Source organism: Littorina saxatilis, linkage group LG10 (genome assembly GCF_037325665.1).
Source record: "Littorina saxatilis isolate snail1 linkage group LG10, US_GU_Lsax_2.0, whole genome shotgun sequence".
Taxonomy (NCBI): Eukaryota; Metazoa; Mollusca; class Gastropoda; order Littorinimorpha; family Littorinidae; genus Littorina; species Littorina saxatilis.
The window spans coordinates 11033895-11054179 of record NC_090254.1 but is presented as its reverse complement, the minus strand read 5'-3'; the positions used below and the strand labels follow the sequence as shown (position 1 = coordinate 11054179).

Sequence of the window (20285 nt, the reverse complement as noted above, 5' to 3'; positions counted from 1 at the left end):
GTGATAATTCATACACATGAATTTAGGCACAAAAAAAATATAGGTGTGGTTACGGTAACATAGCCAAAAAAAATAGGGTAGGAAGGTAGGCAATCACTTTTTTTTTATTTGTTACTTTTTTTTCTAATGTGTACAAATTAAACCTACTTGACAGGGAAATAAGTGTGCGACTCGGGCGATTTCGCTTTCATTGCGTTTTCTGCACTCGTTTTCTTTTTTTTTTCTTTTCTTTTTTGACAAATGTAATAAAAAAGTTATAGGGTCGGCCCCTAAAAATAGGGTAGGTCGGGTTACCGTAACCACACCTATTTTTTTTTTAGGCCTTATACGGTCATTTTTCTGAAACATAATCAAGCACACAAACTTTCATTTCTTATTAATTCAAACGCCAACATAAAACGTGACGCAATAAATAAGAAATGTCATATAATGAACTCCTACATGGAAAATGACGCAATACAGCAAGGATGTCATAAGCTTAATCATTCTTCCAACACACAAAAATGCAACAAAAACTTCATATTTCTTCACAATTCGAACTCCAGAACGGAAAGTGACGCAATATAGCAAAGACGTCATAACTCCACGTCATCATCGTCAAAGTCACGCTCCATACTGTCAAGCGTCTGCGTGCTGATGCTGTTACCGTTGCTGCAGTAGGTCTGCGTGGCGCTCGTGCTGAACGCGCTGCTGAAAGACCCGGATGCCCGCAAGCGTTGCGTCATTTCCATATCTGCAAACAAGAGGGTGATATTGAATGTTTATCACACATTTTCTGAAAAATATCGTCCGAATAATACACATAACTACACAATGGTTTAGCTCTTCAGGGCGCATGCTCACAAAGGTACAGCATGGTTTTCCCGCTTTTTCTAAAGCTGTACAGTACACCACCTTTTTACCTTATATGGAAATTATAAGAAACATAAATTTTAGTCAAAGAGTGGACTATAGTGTGATAGCAAAGTATATTTTTAACATGCTGACTGTTTGCAAATGACATGTCGATAAAAAGGGTACCAACATGAGCCGGTGTCACGAACTGAAAACTCTGCTGAACAATCCCTCTCAATGCAGCTTATGCTGTCATTGCGCATGCACCAATCTTGGACTTAAAAAAAATGCGACCCTTAGACAGAACGAACCATGGGTTAGGGTTATGATTAGGGTTAGGGTAAGGTTAGGTTGTTCATGACCTGATTAATCTCCCCATGTTAGCGCATGCGCATTGACCGCATTGAGAGTGATTGTTCAGGCAGAGTTTTCAGTTCGTGACACCGGCATGTACGCTAACATTTCCATCAACAAGAGGACAACGCGGACGACTACCCCATGCTAATGATATCAGTGAATTGTGAATTGTATACAACAGGAGAGCATTCATAAGAAGCTGTGTACAAGCCCATGATAGTACACACAAGGTCAACAACTCAAGGAACATTTTTTTCTCAGTAAAATAAACCAACCATTCGGTCATAGAATAGCCACACGGCCATTAATGTTGTCCTTTTATGACACTACTAGCAGCATATTTCGTGTTGTTGAACTTAACATGTGAGGTAAAGTAGCATGAACCAAGGATATTTTATTTTAATTATTTATTTTTTATTTTTTATTTGATAATAATATTCAATGCTTTAGAATATCATTTCCAAAAGCAGAATTAAAAAATATGGAACGGTGAATTTACTATGAATTTTTAAAGTGACAGACTATCAGTACCCCATTTTGACGTTTATGCAAAACGCGTCCCCGTCCCAATACAGACAAGATTTGATCACAATGCAGTTGAAAATTACACAACAATATTGGGTTACATATACTTCTTAAAAAAAAACCCACCCTGAACAAAGATTGTTGTAAGGAGTAAAAAAAAAAAGATGTTTCTTTGTATGCGTTTCACAATTTTGCTGCGTTTTTCCCTTGAAATGATGACAGACTCCTTTTACAACACTAATTTTATGTTTGAAAAGCTAGATTATGATTTGTAATAATAATGAATGATTGCATTAAGCATAATCAGCTTACTGAAGCATTAGAAATGTATTAGTTAGTTAGTTAATTGGTGTTTAACGTCGTTGTACCAGACACTTTCTGCTTCCATTTCTTATTTCCAGGTTTTTTCAACATATCTAATTAGTAATTTACATGCAGCATCCAACATCAGATTACATAAATTTTTTGTCAAGTCATCAACATCAGTTTGCAAAACACAATTCATATTTGTTGCCAATTCATTCAAGCGCCTATCAACTGCCATAATTTGTTCATCATCAATACATTGCACAAAATTCTGTTCTTCGCCAACTTTCCATCTTGATTTTACAACATCAGCAGAAAAACAATCATCCTTAACTTTACTTTTGTATCTTCAGCAACAAGGCCTACAGAAAGACTAAAGTGCACAGGGCAATGTACATCAGACATACATTCATCAAAATCACCAACGCTAAAAAACAATCATCCTTAACTTTACTTTTTTATCTTCAGCATTTAGACCATCAACAAGGCCTACACAAAGACTAAAGTGCACAGGGCAATGTACATCAGACATACATTCATCAAAATCACCAATGCTAAAAAACAATCATCCTTAACTTTACTTTTTTTATCTTCAGCATTTAGACCATCAACACGGCCTACAGAAAGACTAAAGTGCACAGGGCAATGTACATCAGACATACATTCATCAAAATCACCAACGCTAAAAAACAATCATCCTTAACTTTACTTTTTTTATCTTCAGCATTTAGACCATCAACAAGGCCTACAGAAAGACTAAAGTGCACAGGGCAATGTACATCAGACATACATTCATCAAAATCACCAACGCTAAAAAACAATCATCCTTAACTTTACTTTTTTTATCTTCAGCATTTAGACCATCAACACGGCCTACAGAAAGACTAAAGTGCACAGGGCAATGTACATCAGACATACATTCATCAAAATCACCAACGCTAAAAAACAATCATCCTTAACTTTACTTTTTTTATCTTCAGCATTTAGACCGTCAACAAGGCCTACAGAAAGACTAAAGTGCACAGGGCAATGTACATCAGACATACATTCATCAAAATCACCAACGCTAAAAAACAATCATCCTTAACTTTACTTTTTTTATCTTCAGCATTTAGACCATCAACACGGCCTACAGAAAGACTAAAGTGCACAGGGCAATGTACATCAGACATACATTCATCAAAATCACCAACGCTAAAAAACAATCATCCTTAACTTTACTTTTTTTATCTTCAGCATTTAGACCATCAACACGGCCTACAGAAAGACTAAAGTGCACAGGGCAATGTACATCAGACATACATTCATCAAAATCACCAACGCTAAAAAACAATCATCCTTAACTTTACTTTTTTATCTTCAGCATATAGACCATCAACAAGGCCTACAGAAAGACTAAAGTGCACAGGGCAATGTACATCAGACATACATTCATCAAAATCACCAAAGCTAAAAAACAATCATCCTTAACTTTACTTTTTTTATCTTCAGCATTTAGACCATCAACAAGGCCTACAGAAAGACTAAAGTGCACAGGGCAATGTACATCAGACATACATTCATCAAAATCACCAACGCTAAAAAACAATCATCCTTAACTTTACTTTTTTTATCTTCAGCATTTAGACCATCAACAAGGCCTACAGAAAGACTAAAGTGCACAGGGCAATGTACATCAGACATACATTCATCAAAATCACCAACGCTAAAAAACAATCATCCTTAACTTTACTTTTTTTATCTTCAGCATTTAGACCATCAACAAGGCCTACAGAAAGACTAAAGTGCACAGGGCAATGTACATCAGACATACATTCATCAAAATCACCAACGCTAAAAAACAATCATCCTTAACTTTACTTTTTTTATCTTCAGCATTTAGACCATCAACACGGCCTACAGAAAGACTAAAGTGCACAGGGCAATGTACATCAGACATACATTCATCAAAATCACCAAAGCTAAAAAACAATCATCCTTAACTTTACTTTTTTTATCTTCAGCATTTAGACCATCAACAAGGCCTACAGAAAGACTAAAGTGCACAGGGCAATGTACATCAGACATACATTCATCAAAATCACCAACGCTAAAAAACAATATACGTTATTTGCGTGTTTGACCAAAATATGACATTTTACACAGATCGAGACAGTCATTGTTCTCCGAGACCGCGCTAGCGGTCGAGGTGAACAATGACTGTCGAGATCTGTGTAAAATGTCATATTTTGGTCAAACACGCAAATAACATTTATGTATCGATCGAATTCCTTTCAGGTACTATGACTTTGTTGTTGTTTTGACGATTGAACGAGCACACAAACACATGCATGCAATCCACATGCAATCAAACACATAAGCTTCATATTTGGGCGTTTCAGGTTGACCGAAACTTCAAAGGAACTACAAAACACACGTCATGTACTCACTTTGTTGTTGTTTTGACATTGAACAGCACACACACATGCAATCAAACACATGACGTTTTTTGTTTTTTAGTTCCTTTGAAGTTTCGGTCAACCTGAAAAGCCAAATTATAAAGTTTTGTCGGCCTCTGACGTCACATGACTCAAAGAAGGGAAATCCAATCTCCAATCGATACATTCATCCTTAACTTTACTTTTTTTTTTATCTTCAGCATTTATACCATCAACAAGGCCTACAGAAAGACTAAAGTGCACAGGGCAAAGTACATTTCAGACATACATTCATCAAAATCACCAACGCTAAAAAACAATCATCCTTAACTTTACTTTTTTTATCTTCAGCATTTAGACCATCAACAAGGCCTACAGAAAGACTAAAGTGCACAGGGCAATGTACATCAGACATACATTCATCAAAATCACCAACGCTAAAAAACAATCATCCTTAACTTTACTTTTTTTATCTTCAGCATTTAGACCATCAACACGGCCTACAGAAAGACTAAAGTGCACAGGGCAATGTACATCAGACATACATTCATCAAAATCACCAATGCTAAAACTAAACTATCAATAAGTGAAAATACACTTGGGGAGGCAATTACATAGTCAACTAGGCTAGCATTCTTACATGTTAACTTGCCTACTCCTTCATCAGCACCCATCCTACTATTCACAATCAACAGACCTTGGCTTTTACAAAAATCAATCACGGAATGACCAAGGTTATTTATTACTTTATCCATTGAACTTCTAATTTGTCTTATTCCATACATTCTAATGATATCCATAGACCAAACAATATCAATCATTTCGTCCATCTCCTGGCAATCCTCCACAAAATCTTTTACTTCCCCGGTCCTGGCATTCAAATCCCCAACAATTAATATGTTATATTAATATATGCCCAAAAACAAAATAGTTTCCTCTATTTCCTGAAAGGCGTTTAGTCTAGCATATGGCGAGCCTTCCAGTGTAATTTTTCATCAATCCTCTTTCTAAATGAAATGTGCTCAACAATCTGAATGCCATATTTTCTCACATAGACTGCGACTCCGCCTGATTTACGCTTACATTCATTTCTGCTTTTTCTAAAACAGACAAAACCGTCAACCTCACACTAATCGACATCATCCAGTTTGGTTTCAGTTAAACAAATAACATCATTGCAAGAAAATACATCCTCAAAGTCAAGGTATCTCATTTTGGATAATAAACCACAGAAATTTTAAGAAATAACTATAAGGCCTGTAAACTTTCCGGGGTCGTATACTGTCACCTGGTTGTCACGACATATGTCGCGCTACTGGCTCAGTCTGTTTGGTCGGTTCCGATTACCTCTAATGGATGCGAAAACCTATATGACTGTTTTTTGTTATTTTTCTCTCTGTTAACCCTTAGGCTGGTTGTCGCGACATATGGCGCGCTACTTTACGTATACTGTCACCTGGTTGTCACGACATATGTCGCGCTACTGGCTCAGTCTGTTTGGTCGGTTCCGATTACCTCCCATGGATGCGAAAACCTATATGACTGTTTTTTGTTATTTTTCTTTGCTGGACGGAATTCCGCTTGTTAGCCAGTTGGGTTGATGAACAAAGAAGTTCTCAGTTTTCGCTTCGCTGAGGATCATTCTTTGTTTCCAGCACTGTAACCGTAACTGTGTATAGGTGAAGTGTACGGCAACATGACATGCTTTATGAAGTTTTGTGATGTGTTATGTTTCATGTGTTTTATCATGTTTTTGCATTTCAAGCCATATGTCGTTGACGGTTAATTGGCTGATGTAAGATTGTAGTGCCCGCCATTTTGATCGGCGTCCCCCGTGAAATGACAGAGCGGCCCCCTTCACTATTTTCCCTCTGTTCGGTTTGTCCCTTTTTCCCGCCATTTCAGTTTGGGGAAAAGACCTGCGCCGACCAGATTTCACCTGCTCTCTGTGCTATCTTCCAGAGATCCCTGGATAGTGGTTCTCTCCCTTCCGACTGGCTCCAGGCCAACATCTGTTTATTCAAAAAGGGTGATCGCCACCTCCCCGCGAACTATCGTCCCATCTCCCTCACTTCCATCCCTTGCAAAATTTTAGAACATATTATATACCGCCACATCTTCACACATCTCGACTCGCATAACATCCTCACGTATCTAAACCATGGTTTCCGTTCCGGATTCTCATGTGAAACCCAACTTCTCACCACAACCCACGACCTCTTGACCACCTTCGACCAAAGAAAACAAGTAGATGTCGCTGTGCTTGATTTTTCTAAAGCGTTCGACACTGTTCCCCACCCCCACCTTCTCCACAAACTCTTCTGTTATGGCATAAACGGCCCCCTACTCAACTGGCTCACGTCCTTCCTCACTAAGCGCTCCATGAAAGTTGTACTCGAGAGTACTTCATCCGAATCAACTACATTAGACTCTGGCGTCCCGCAGGGGACGGTGCTCGGCCCACTACTCTTCCTTGTCCATTATTAACGACCTGCCAGCCTCCGTATCGTCCCACGTCCGCTTGTTCGCCGATGACTGCCTGCTCTATAGGGAAATAAACTCCTTCACGGATCACCAATCCCTGCAACAAGACCTCAGAGTGACTCAGACACCTCGAAGAGTGGGCGGTTACCTGGGGCATGCGCCACAACGCCTCTAAATGCTATATCCTCAGTATAAACAAATCCTTTGACTTCTATTACCAACTGGACAACAGCATCCTCCAAAACGTTAGATCCACACCCTACCTTGGCATTCTCCTCTCAGACGACATGAAATGGAGCCCCCACATTTCTTCTATCACTAAAAAAGCTAACTGCACCCTCGGCTTTCTCCGCCGCAACCTCCAACGCTGCCCGCCTCGTTGCTGTCAGCAGGCCTACCTCTCCCTTGTGCGTCCCTTCCTGGAGTATGGGGCGGTTGTCTGGGACCCCTACCTGAAGAAAGACATCGACTGCATCGAACGCGTACAACGCAAAGCTTCGAGGTTTATCACAGGCGACTTCAGGTCGTCGACCCCCGGCAGCGTCACCAGACTCCTAGAGAAAACTGGACTCCAACCTCTGCAACAGCGATGTCAACAACTCCGTCTGACGTTCTTCTATAGGGTGGTTGAGGGGCTGGTACCGGCACTACCATCACACCAGTTCTTAACTGAGCAGAAGCAAGGCCGTAAAATCAGGCCAGTGAGACACTCTGACCATCACACATCCAACATCGTCTCACAGTATTCAAGAAACAACTCTAGACCCTATTCAGTGCCCCAAGGCCGCACTGATCAGTTTAGGAACTCCTTTTTTTGTGAAGACGGCACAAGACTGAAATTTACTTGAGGACAATATTGTGACCTCCAAAAGCATTGGCATCTTTAAAGCCAAGCTAGCAGCCGACCACCATTAGGCTGCCGCACTCTCCCCCGCTGCATTTATGCCAGTCTTCTGGCACCCAGCAGCGGAACCATCAAGATCAAGATCAAGACACCTAAGCATAACTTGTACACATGCACATGGCTTACCTTCCCTGCTCATTTTCCCAGTTAAGAATGTATTCAATCAACAGCCATTGCCGGATAACATCTGAAGCTATATAGTTAACTACTTGTTCATACCTAAAGCAACCTGGGTGTTGGTTGTTATTCAGACTAAATGTGTTAGCCTGATCCTCTCTCTCCCTGTCTTTTGTCTGGCTTTGTGTGAGCCAGTCATGTTATGTATTATTTCCTGTGTCACTCTACTGGTTCTACTCTGTTTGCCACATGCATTTTCATACATTGATATTTTGATATTCTTCATTTGTATTACCCCTTTACCTGTACATAGTCTTGTCAATTTTGATTATCATTCCTTTGATGAATTCAGGCATGAGAATGATAGAGATCTTCTGAGTTAAGATCTCAGACAATAGGAAGATATTGTCTACAGGCTGCACATTTTTAACTATTAATTCCCATGTTGCACTTTAAAGGCGTTTGCCTACAGAAGAGCTTTGCGACTGATAAAAACCTAACATTTTGTGCAGTCGCATAGATGCAAAACAGACTTTTAATCTAAAGCGATATGATTTGGTCGCGCTTCCCTGTAAAGTAATAGACTGTTGTCTAACGCTTCATTTTGAAGCATGGGAGCCTGCGCCTACCCCATGCCCGAGTTATCTTTCTTATTCTTGCCGTTATTATTCAACTCAATGAAGATGTGTCTTCATGGCGATGAACATGCCTAATAATAACAATTATTGTGCAGTTGCGGTTCATGCAGTTGGTTAATTTATGCAAAGCATTTTCCTATGCAAGGCTTAGGCCTAAGGGAAGATGTTGGTTACTTCCCTTGACATTAGCTGTTGTGGAGTTGTTTAACTCACTGTGGATTCTCTTTCAGAGAATGCTGTGTCTGCAGGATTTTGGCTGTATTGTTACTTGTCCATAATTGTCATGATTATTTTGACAAAGGTTACATTCATTGGTTTGTGCTTTGTATTATGTCATGTGTGACTTAGAAGGCATGTTGTTTATAATTGTATTTTCTTTTCTTTTAGTGCCTTCTTCTTTACACTGCTTTCTGGCTACTAGAATAATTACCTTATTACACTATTTCTGGTTTGCACCAGACAATTCTAGGCTTGCATTCATAGTTTCTATTTCTGGTTTACACCAGAAATTCTTGTCTTACCTACATATATTGTTTCTGGTTTAATTGCTACCAGAATTCATAGTTTCTATTTCTGGTTGCTACTAGAATAATTACCTTATAACACTGTTTCTAGCTGATTCTGGTACCGGTAAATACCAGGATTAATAATTTCTAGTTCTGGTCTATATCAGATTTCTGTTCATTGTTTCTAATTTATAACTTCTAGCATTGGTTCTGGTTGCTACCAGATTTATCTAAACTGTTGGAATATTTCTGATTTAGATAAGCTACTTGAGTGGTTATTTTTAGTTACATTTCCTTCAATAAAAGATAAGTTAAAGCAACCTCTGTCTTTGGTGTCTTAATTGTATGCTCCTCTGCCTGTGCTATATATCCTTGTCCTTCCACCCAACATTCCCACATATTTGTAGAACTTCTCACACGCCCAAACGCTCGCCAAGCATTCCTTCTCAATTTGACTGTAGCGCTGTTCTGCTGGGGTCATTGTTCTGGACGCAAATGTAATTTGTTCAAGGTCACCGCTGTCATTGTGCTGTAAGAGCACAGCACCGAGGCCAAAACTGCTTGCGTCAGCACATACTACAGTCTGTCGATCCACACTGTAGAACAGGAGCGAGGGTAGATTAACGATGATCAGCTTCACCTTCTCGAAGGCTTCGCTCTGTGCGCTGTCCCATCTCCACTGAACGTCCTTCCGAAGTAGGTCTGTCATCGGCTTCATTGTCATCGACAGGTCTTTGGTGAATCGGCCAAGGTAGTTGATCATGCCGATTACGCGTTTCAGTTCAGTCACGTTCTTTGGTGGCTCTAACTTTGTTATAGCGTCCACTTTTCCTGGGTCGGGTCATATGCCATCACTGCTGATTCTGTGTCCAAATAACGCTACCTCTGACTTACTGAAGTGACACTTGTCATGATTCAGCTTCAAGCCTGACGCCTCGATTCGCTTCAGCGCCTGCGACAGTCTCTCGTCGTGCTCTTTCTGTGTTTCCCCGTGAATGAGAATGTCGTCCATGATGACCTCACACCCTCTGAGTCCATTCATCGTCTCCGACATCTTGCGCTGGAACTCCTCTGGTCCCACGTTGATGCCCATAGGTAACCGGAGAAAACAGTACTGACCGAAGCTGGTGATGAATGTCGTGAGGTGAGCACTGTCTTTGTCAAGCGGCACCTGCCAGAATCCACTTGAAACATCAAAAGTGGTGAACACTTTGGAGTTCTTCAGTTGTGGCGCAATATCCTCCAGATTTGGCAGCATAAGATGTGGCCGCTTGATGTTTTTGTTTAGTTTCTTGTAGTCCACACATATTCTTATTTTGCCTCCTTACTTCCGGACTGGGACGATCGGCGCACAGTAGTCGGTCGCTTCTGTCACCTTCTTGATGACCGCATCCCTCTCCATCTTGTCAAGCTGCTCCTTGACTTGTTTCTGGATAGGGAAAGGTACTCGACGCGCTGTTGACACACTGTATGGCTTTGAACCCTCCTTCAAAATCAGCTTTACCGGCTGAGTCTTCAAAAGTCCTGTGGATCCGAAGACCCTCGAGTTGTAGTTCAAGCCGTGGCGTTCGATGACCAGGGAGAGGGGTTGGGTGTACAGGGTGAAAAGGACAGGGCCGAGGACAGACCCTTGTGGGACGCCGAAGCGAACAGGGACAGGCTGAGAAGAGAACGAATCAGTGGTGACAGTCTGAGAGCGGTGGTAGTTCCGGAACCAAGAGAGGGCGGTGTCGTGAATGCCGAACGTGGAACTGACGAGTAGCTGGTGGTCGATCGTGTCGAAGGCTGCGGAAAGGTCCAGCAGCACAAGGGCAGAGACGAGACCGCTATCTGTTGCGTTCAGGAGGTCCGTGGTGATTCGCAGGAGCGCCGTCTCGGTGCTGTGGTGAGGGCGGTACGCTGACTGGTACACAGGCATCAGCGAGTTCCGAGACAGGTGGGCGCTCAACTGCTCCAGGATGATACGCTCCAAAAGCTTGGAGAGGAAGGGCAGGTTGGACACAGGACGGTAGTTCTTAAACTCGTTGACGTCAAGGCCGGGCTTCTTGATGAGTGGGCGGACAACGGCAGACTTGAAGCAGTCGGGAACGACGCCTGTGGCCAGGGAGATGTTGATGATATCTGTGATAGACGGCAGGAGCTTGTTCATGCAGACACTTGGTGAAGAGGAAGCCTGGCAGGGGGTCTAGCTCGCAGGTCTTGATGGCCGTCTTGGTGATGAGTCGCTTGACGTGGTTTTGAGTGACAGGCTGAAAGCACGTGAGGGGGAGCCGGAGAAGGAGGGGGAGGGGGAGGGTGGGGACGGGACGAAGGGCTGCTGATCGAGTGTTCTCCGAAGCTTGTCAATCTTGTCCTTGAAGAACTCCGAGAATAACTCCGGGATATCTTGTGGTGGGTGAGCAGTGGGTAAGGGGGCAGCGGTGGAGGAGCCCAGGTGAGAGGACATGATGGAGAACAGCTCCCTGGATGAAGAGGCGTTGGCGATGCGGTCGTGGAAGTGCTCGACCTTGGCAGCAGTGATGGCTTGCGTGACTCGAAGCAGCGCATCCCTGAGAATCTGCCGGTGAACCTCCAGGCCAGAGCTGCAATCTTAAAAATCCAGTCGAGGCTTCTTCCATGGTGGCAAAGGAAAATCTGGTGGAGGGTCTTTGACAGCAGATGGTGGAGAGTCAACAGCATCTGAACAGAGAAAACACAACGGTATTATTTTACAGCAAATTAGTAACTAGATGCAGCCAAACAGAGGGAGGTTGGGTGGGGGAGAAGGGGGGGTGGGGGGCATTGGTATACTATAGGAAGAGGTGGCTGTTATTGCAATAGTTTATGCTGTATGCATTATGTCATGACGTGTCATTTTTTGGCTGAGAAAAGAAAAAAATACTATTCCACAAACATTTTGGAAAAAGACCAAATATTATTAAATTCCCGATCCTCTTTCAGGGTCTTCAACAGGCAATAATAATAATAATAAAGGGCATTTATAGAGCGCCTTATTAGAAGTTCAAAGCGCGTATGCCGTGTGAGATAGAATTTTTTACACAATATATCACGCATTAACATTGGCCAGTAAATCTGAAGCCATTACGGCGAGTATTTACTTTTCATGGCCCATTATTCCAAGTCACATTTTGGTGGACATTTTTATCTATGTCTATACATTTTTCCAAGGAAAGACCCTTTTGTCAATCGTGGGATCTTTAACGTGCACAACCAAATGTAGTGTACTGTAATACACAATATAATACAACTTTCTTTTCTTTCTTTATTTATTTGGTGTTTAACGTTGTTTTCAACCATTCAAGGTTGATGGGATAGGGGAAAGGGGGGAGATGGGATAGAGCCACTTGTTAATTGTTTCTTGTTCACAAAAGCACTAATCAAAAAATTGCTCCAGGGGCTTGCAACGTAGTACAATATATGACCTTACTGGGAGAATGCAAGTTTCCAGTACAAAGGACTTAACATTTCTTACATACTGCTTGACTAAAATCTTTACAAACATTGACTATATTCTATACAAGAAACACTTAACAAGGGTAAAAGGAGAAACAGAATCCGTTAGTTGCCTCTTACGACATGCTGGGTAGCATCGGGTAAATTCTTTCTCGTCCCAACCAATATGGGACTCCCGCGGGGGGTATATAATACAAATAACCAGAAGAAAATAGCAAAATAAAGATGCAAAATCACTGCTTGATTTTGGCATGCTCTTTTAAAGTGCATGGGAATTGTGGAATATAAAAAATTCCAATTTTTTTTTCTTAGGATTGTTTTCCGCTAAACATTTAAGTTTCTTAGGATAATTGTTTTTCACTAAATATGTTACTTTTCATTCATGAACGTCATTGACCAAATCCTTTTTGCTAAAGGATAAAAGAAAAACAAACTTTGAAATCAGCGAATCCGCTGACCATTCCCATGCAAGACAAATTTTATTCTGAGTTTCATTGCTAATGCAGATCAAAGACAGTTGCACCGCTAGATAATGCCAAACTTCTTGGACCAGCCACATTTTGACTATACATGCATATAAAGTCATGTAGTATATGTAGCATAACAAGACCACATTTTCTATGTCTTGAAATGACATTATTCAGCGGTGACCACTGTAGAAATAACTGAAGATGCATTTTAAAGCATAAAGCATGCAATAAAGCATGCAATTATGTTTCAAAATATCAACTCTTGATAGCAGGAATTAATTCAATCATTTTGAGAATCAATTCAATGATACCTTCCAATACATGCAGATCACCAGCCTCAAAGTCCTCTTGTAGTTTATACGCATAAACAGCAGGATCATGCTGATACACAACATTGTGCCACTTGGGATATCCTGGGACGGAGGAAATAACCCTGCCACGAAAGGGTGTTCGCTTTCCATCTTTGATTTGGAAATGGCGGACCCACTTTCCTACAAACGGCGAGACAGATGGCTGCGCGTCTTGCAAGCACTGGCAGATCAAAGTTTTCACATTGGCTGAAAGGTCCTTCACGTTTAGCTGCTTGCCTTGGACACTGAACGCGAACAAGTGTTTATCTGCCTGCTGTTGCAATATTGTTTTGCGAAATGTCACCTGTGTTTTTAGAGCTTTGATCTTTTCCTTCTTGGTGGAAATGGAGGAAAGCATTGTGTCTACTTGTTGAGGGTGTTGACACAGCCCGTAGAACAACATGTTGTCCACAATTGTCAGTCTTTCTGCAGTTCGATTCTGCTCTTTTTTTTCTTTTGCAAGTACTTTTTGGTGTAGAGACTGCTTTCTTTTTTCTTCAATCTCCTTCAGGCGCTGTTGGTATTTTTCTCTGATTGATCTACCTTCTGGTCTGGATATATCCATGTATGCGTTCAGCTTTTCAGGGGGCAACGAGTCCAACCACTCCCTGGTTTTGTTGAGAGCGAACATCACGAAGGTTTCATTACAGAGTGTAGATGCCACAGGCCGGAACTTAATGAGCGCATCTAGCATCCCAAATACGCGTTCGGGAGTCTTGTTGTGTCGAGGTACTGATGCCGTTTCTGAAGCCAAACGTTCATCCACAACTGAGTGGCGTCCCCCAGGTAAGTGGTCCCCTGCAGCCTTGATGAGGAGGTCCAGCCAAGCTCGGAAGATCACTTGGAGCACCGTACAAACAATGTTGTCAAAGGGATCCTCTGACATATGACGCTTGTGAACGGCATCTCTGTTGACTAACAAGGGGAATGGTGCAAGTTCACCCCGCGTCACATCAGTGGCATCATCCCGGGCTTCGCGAAGAAAATCATGGAGTTGAGCATAAACAACATTTGCCTCTTGAAGCGTTGTTCCCTTTTCTTCCAGAGCTCTCCAAAAAGGACCTGTAACCACCTTGGAGCAGATGCCAAGTGCTTTGATGATGGCCAGGTTCAGTTCAATTTGAAGATCTTCAAAAACTGCTCGCTGGAGGTTGTTTGATGGCGAGTGTGCACTGCTGAAAAATTCCTTGATTTCTTCATGAAGGTAGAAAACAACTTCTGCGTTAAAAAACACAATATTAAATCTGTTTCCTCGAAATGGAACAAGCAGGGTTGTCAGTTTCTTTCTGTTCATGCTCTCCTCTCCATCCTTGTCCTCTCTCATCAGCAAAAAAGTTTTAAACTGAGAAAAACAACCGCTTTTTTCATCTGCTCCTCTGGCCAAGCATTTCGAAGTCTGACGCACAACACGCACACCACCACTTTCATCTCTCTTTGAACTGTCACCATCAGCTGGATCAGCAGCTTTCCTTGATGCCTCAAAGGTTTTGATGACTTTGTTGCTGATTTCTGCAAAGTTGACAAGCAGGTGTAGGCCACAATAGAAGTTGTTCATTTGCGCCAGATTTTCTTTCTCTTTGTCTGAAAGCTGTTCCCAGTTGTCACGCATTTCCGGTAGAACCTCCTCCCTGTAATCGTGCAACAGCCGGTGGAACTTTTTTTCAGAAGCCGCTCTGTCAGACATTGTATTTTTCAGGTTTGTCAGTATTGTGTGACCTGCATTTGTAGACGTTGATTCTTCTATGTCATCTAATATGTTTCTAAATGTACTCAAGCAGCTGTCCGCGCTCTTGTCAATCATGTCTCTTAAACCAACAACAATCTCCTTTTCGCCGCCTCTGACAACAAAGACTTCAAATGTGTCCCCTCTCTTTCTTGTTTCATCAGACAAAAGTGTTGTGTCAGACTCCTCTGTCAGCACATCAGCAATCTGCTGCCTGGTCAGACTCCCGCGGCGATCTGCCATCCGATTGATAGAGGTAACGGAGGGTAGCTTTGACAGAGTCTTTCCACACAGCTGAGAAACAGTAGACATGACGTCAGAAACGTTGTGGACTCCCACACCTTTTTCCAGTAGCTCCATCACACACAACACTGTATCAGTGTTATATGTGTATCCATCTTCTTTTGTTGTCTCAATAACAGTGTTGGCTTCATCTTGAAGCAAGCTTTGTAAGTAGACTATACTTTCTTTCAGGTTATTTATTGTATCTTCCTTTTTCTTTTCTTCCTCACAAACATCAGGTATTTTCTCACTTTTTAACACCATCTTTTCACAAACCTTCAAAAGGTTTTCATGTTTTGACTTGAAAGCAACTTCCTTCTCTTCCAATGCATTATTTTTCTTCTTGAGTTCTTTGACTTTTTTCAACAAGCTTTGCTTTTCTTTTGATTCTTTTGACAACAGGTCATTGATTTGTTGAATTGTTTGTGACGTATTTTCCTTATACTTTTGCATCCTAGTTAGGAGCCGACAGTGTTTTCGTTTCAACAATTTCTTTTCTTGCTTCTTATTTTTGATAGTTTCTTTTAGAGCCGTGTTTTGGGAAATTAAACTACAGTTTGTGTCCCGTTCTTCTTCAAGACTACTGTTCAAAACCGATTCTTTGGTTTGTTCTACAGTTTGCCAAAAAGTAGTTGAAACTGTTGTTGAACTAATTCCTGCTGTTGATGATGGCTCCAGGACATTAAATAAGGCCCGAAGTGTAACTTTTCTTGCTTCCCCCATTAAAGGTCTCACTTTTCTTTGTAGAGAACTAACACGCATAGACAGCACATTTCTGTTCAGTCCAAGAGCAGTTGCAAAATCAGTTATAGAAGCTATGGATTTATCTGAAATTTTTGATAATTTTCCACAAATGTCCAACACCTCAGCATTGCTAAACGGTGATGAGAAACCTATGTTTAATGATGTTGACAGCCTGTGTTTTGCGGCATCCATTTTGATGATTATGAAGAAAAATTTACACAGTGTCTCTCAGGCGAAAAAATAAGTGTAATTTGTACATTTCACTTGGATGATTGTTCACAAAATATCTTCAAAATTAAGGCGGTCCGAAAATTGAAGAAGAAGAAGACAAGGATATGCTGGGAGATACATTACTGGTTCATCATTTGAGTCCCAACATGTTTCACAGTGTTAACAGTTTGAGTACTTACCTCCCAGCTCACGAGGATTCTGTACAATGATTTATTGGAAACAAATATTAAAACACTATTTGTATACATGGAATGAAATGGTGATTACAATCAAAAAGTAATTATGAACTTCTATTTATATTTTTGAGGTCTTTTGATGGGCACTTAGTTTTTTTTTATCTATTTTTGTTATTATTATTACTATTCAATGTCAACCGCTTAATTAAGTTGAGTACATACCGTGCTGGAGGAAGCAAGATGATCACTTTGAGTTTGAGTCAATGTACCGGTGCTAGCCTGAAAGCAGAAGATCACAAGCATAAACATAAAGCGATAAGCGATGACATTTAATAGAGGCATTAACACTGCAAGCCAAACAAAAGTTACTAATGAAAAATAACTATGCTTGCTCTTTCAATCAAAATTATAACGTCAAAAGTAATAACAACAACAACAAAAACATATATCTTGATGATGTACATGTTGTATTCCAGTTTTCACTGTCTATGTAGGTTATATACCGTTGACATCGATTTGTACATATATCAATGACTTGGAGTTGGTGAGGAAGCAGTGACATTCAGAATGCCTTTATTAGTCTATATACAAATTGTTTAAGTATATATAAGAATGTTAGTTGTAACCTACATCATGTCTCAAAAACTCTGGGGTCTGCAGTGACTCGCTCCAGACTCGCTCGGAATCAACATCAAGGTTCTGAAAAAAAATTGTAATAATTATACACAATTTCCTTTCCTATTCCTACACTTACACAGTTACATCAATAACAATACATATATGAAGCCAACGCAGGAAGCCAAGGCAGGCGGGTTAGGGGGAGTCCCATATTGGTTGGGACGAGAAAGAATTTACCCGATGCTCCCCAGCATGTCGTAAGAGGCGACTAACAGATTCTGTTTCTCCTTTTACCCTTGTTAAGTGTTTCTTGTATATAATATAGTCAATGTTTGTAAAGATTTTAGTCCAGCAGTAGGTAAGAAATGTTAAGTCCTTTGTACTGGAAACTTGCTTTATCCCAGTAAGGTCATATATTTTACTACGTCGCAAGCCCCTGGAGCAATTGTTTGATTAGTGCTTTTGTGAACAAGAAACAATTGACAAGTGGCTCTATCCCATATCCCCCCTTTCCCCTATCCCATCTCCCCCCTTTCCCCGTCGCGATATAACCTTGAATGGTTGAAAACGACGTTAAACACCAAATAAAGAAAGAAAGTCAGGAATAATTACGTTGAACAACTAAACCATGTCATATGAAGAAAGAATAAAAGAAGATAATTACAATTTACATGAAGCATGAAAATAAAAATTAAAATGGTTGGAAAACCATTAAATAATTTGTTACCGAAACCATCAACATTTTGTAACACAGGATTTTCAAGAAAAAACACTCAAACAAAAATACTGTGCCACACCCAGCCCGATAAAATTGAAAACATGTAGAAAAGAAAACAAACAAATGGATCATCTTACAACTACAGGAGTGATTGATGTGTCACTGTCACAGTCACAAGCATCAGTTGGGGCCCACTGATGATTAAATGGTTCACCACAGCGGCACAGTAACTCTCTGAAAAGATTGAATATATATATATGTCTTGTTGAAAGTTGTTTATGATTGGAAACAAGAGGTGCAACTGATAAAAAAAAAATCACCACCTGTGGAAATTCAAAAATTATACTGCCACAATTGCTTGTGACGGCCAATTAAATTGTTTATTACTGTCATTGTAACCTTGCACTTTATGAAGTATATTGTGCTTAGAACTAGTTTATTTGTTATTTGTAAACTGTGACAGAAATCTACATTCACGTAGTGTGGCATGTGCTTCAACCTGCAAACTCCGTGAAAAATAAATAAAACATTAAAATCATAATCTAAGTTAAAAGGTTACATGTATATTATATACTCACTCATAATTTATAACTGATTCTGCTTCACTTTCAGGCTCCTCGTCAGTACTGGAAAACAGGCTCTGAACATAATTATAACCACATGATTTAGACTGTTTGCCCTGAAATGAAGCTGTGTCATTGCTATGCATGATCATTAGTTTTACAACCTGTTGGAATCAGCTAGAATTCCCTGGGTAACTAAATTAAAATAAAGTAGCTTGAAATGTTATCTTGACTTGGGATTACACTCAGCCATCTTCTTCTTTCATCATAGCTGTCCTCCTTCATCAAGTTAAAGATTCTGACATAAATAAAAGTTCACCATTATGGCCCTGTTTAACAACTTGAACTTAAATTCACTCGTATTTCATACGTAGCTTTTAAATGTTCATTATAACTTAGTTTGTGGCGGGGATGTAGCTCAGTCGGTAGCGCGCTGGATTTGTATCCAGTTGGCCGCTGTCAGCGTGAGTTCGTCCCCACGTTCAGCGAGAGATTTATTTCTCAGAGTCAACTTTGTGTGCAGACTTTCCTCGGTTTCCGAACACCCCCGTGTGTACACGCAAGCACAAGATCCTGTAATCCATGTCAGAGTTCGGTGGGTTATAGAAACACGAAAATACCCAGCATGCTTCCTCCGAAAGCGGCGTATGGCTGCCTAAATAGTAAATGGCAGGGTAAAAACGGTCATACACATAAAAGCGTGGGAGTTTCAGCCCATGAACGAACAAACAAACTTAGTTTTAAAGAAACAATGTCATACTTCAGCAAGTGAATCCACAAGCGAGGGTGGAATTCTGTCCGACCAGGAGGACTGGGAGGAGTCAGTATCGGACATGTCAAACACCTTAACGGAACACGGACAGAATATGATCTGCAATATTAACAAAAATACATGTGACTGCAATGTACCTCAGTTATTGAAGTGTTTTCAAACAATCTAACCATCCGACATTCGAGTGATTTCATTGTGATGGTTGAAATTATAAATCAGAACTGGGGTCGAGGGACAAGTGTCGAAGTGAAGTCACGACACTCGACAGTCAACACAAGTTTCGGTTTGTTTCAATTTTGCGGATGAATCCTTCAACTTCAAGGCTTCATAAATGCTTGCAAACATTCCCTTAAAACATTCAGTTTTTTTAAATTCATTGACTTCAAATGTATATATCATATATAGGCAAAGACATTACTTACTTGTTGAGAAGACGAAAAGTAAAACTGCTTCGTTGCCAACAACGCCGTGAACTGACGTCAGAAATCAAAATGGCGGTAAACACCGGCAGAGTTGCCCGCCCTTGGATCGCAAATTTCGATAGGGGGAAGTCTTTCCCAGCTGTTTTTCAATATGTTCTGCTAAATGTTATGGCTGGATTTATATCTTATCTTAGAGAAAATATGTCGAAGTATTTAAAAAAAACAGTCATTAAGGGCTGCGCGCTCTGTAAATAGCCTTAAAACTATTATTCACTTTGTATTTACGTTTTTCACCATCAAATTACTTTCGTTTTGGCTCGGAAATATGGTGCTACCCCGGCGGAAACTCTTAACTATACATAATCATGTTCCTACATCACATCCGAGCCATCAGAAAAGAGAAAATCCAGCCGGAACGACGGTACTCAAAGCAGGCAATTTGAGTACAACATGGGAGATAATATGGAACTATTCAGGAAAAGAGAACTCGTGAGGTTGGTTCACGCTAGGTAAAGACGCTCATGTAAAACTAAAAACAAGAGGCGAAGCCTTCAAGGCTCACGTAAGAAATAGACAAACAGTAACACAAACTCAATCACTCCGTCACACATACACACCCACACATACAGTAAGCTTAGGTGACACTGTGCAAGAAAGAGAGACACTAGATCTAGA

At 40.7% G+C, this 20285-nt stretch overlaps 1 protein-coding gene and 1 long non-coding RNA gene across 2 annotated transcripts in view; both read right to left on the bottom strand.

Moving 5' to 3' along the window:
* Positions 1-523: 523 nt before the first annotated feature.
* LOC138979156 (metabotropic glutamate receptor 3-like) overlaps positions 524-20285 on the bottom strand; it is a 374871-nt gene continuing 355109 nt past the window's right edge. The window contains exon 12 of the mRNA XM_070351965.1: positions 524-733. Coding sequence (XP_070208066.1) covers positions 576-733 — 158 coding nt within the window. The 3' untranslated portion in view covers positions 524-575. The remainder of the gene's footprint in view (positions 734-20285) is intronic.
* Positions 11412-19094, bottom strand: LOC138978166 (uncharacterized). Its single transcript, XR_011459595.1, has 5 exons — positions 18432-19094; positions 17991-18087; positions 17148-17216; positions 16740-16796; positions 11412-11767 (listed from the first exon to the last, which is right to left on the bottom strand). It is a non-coding gene; the product is annotated as an uncharacterized lncRNA (long non-coding RNA).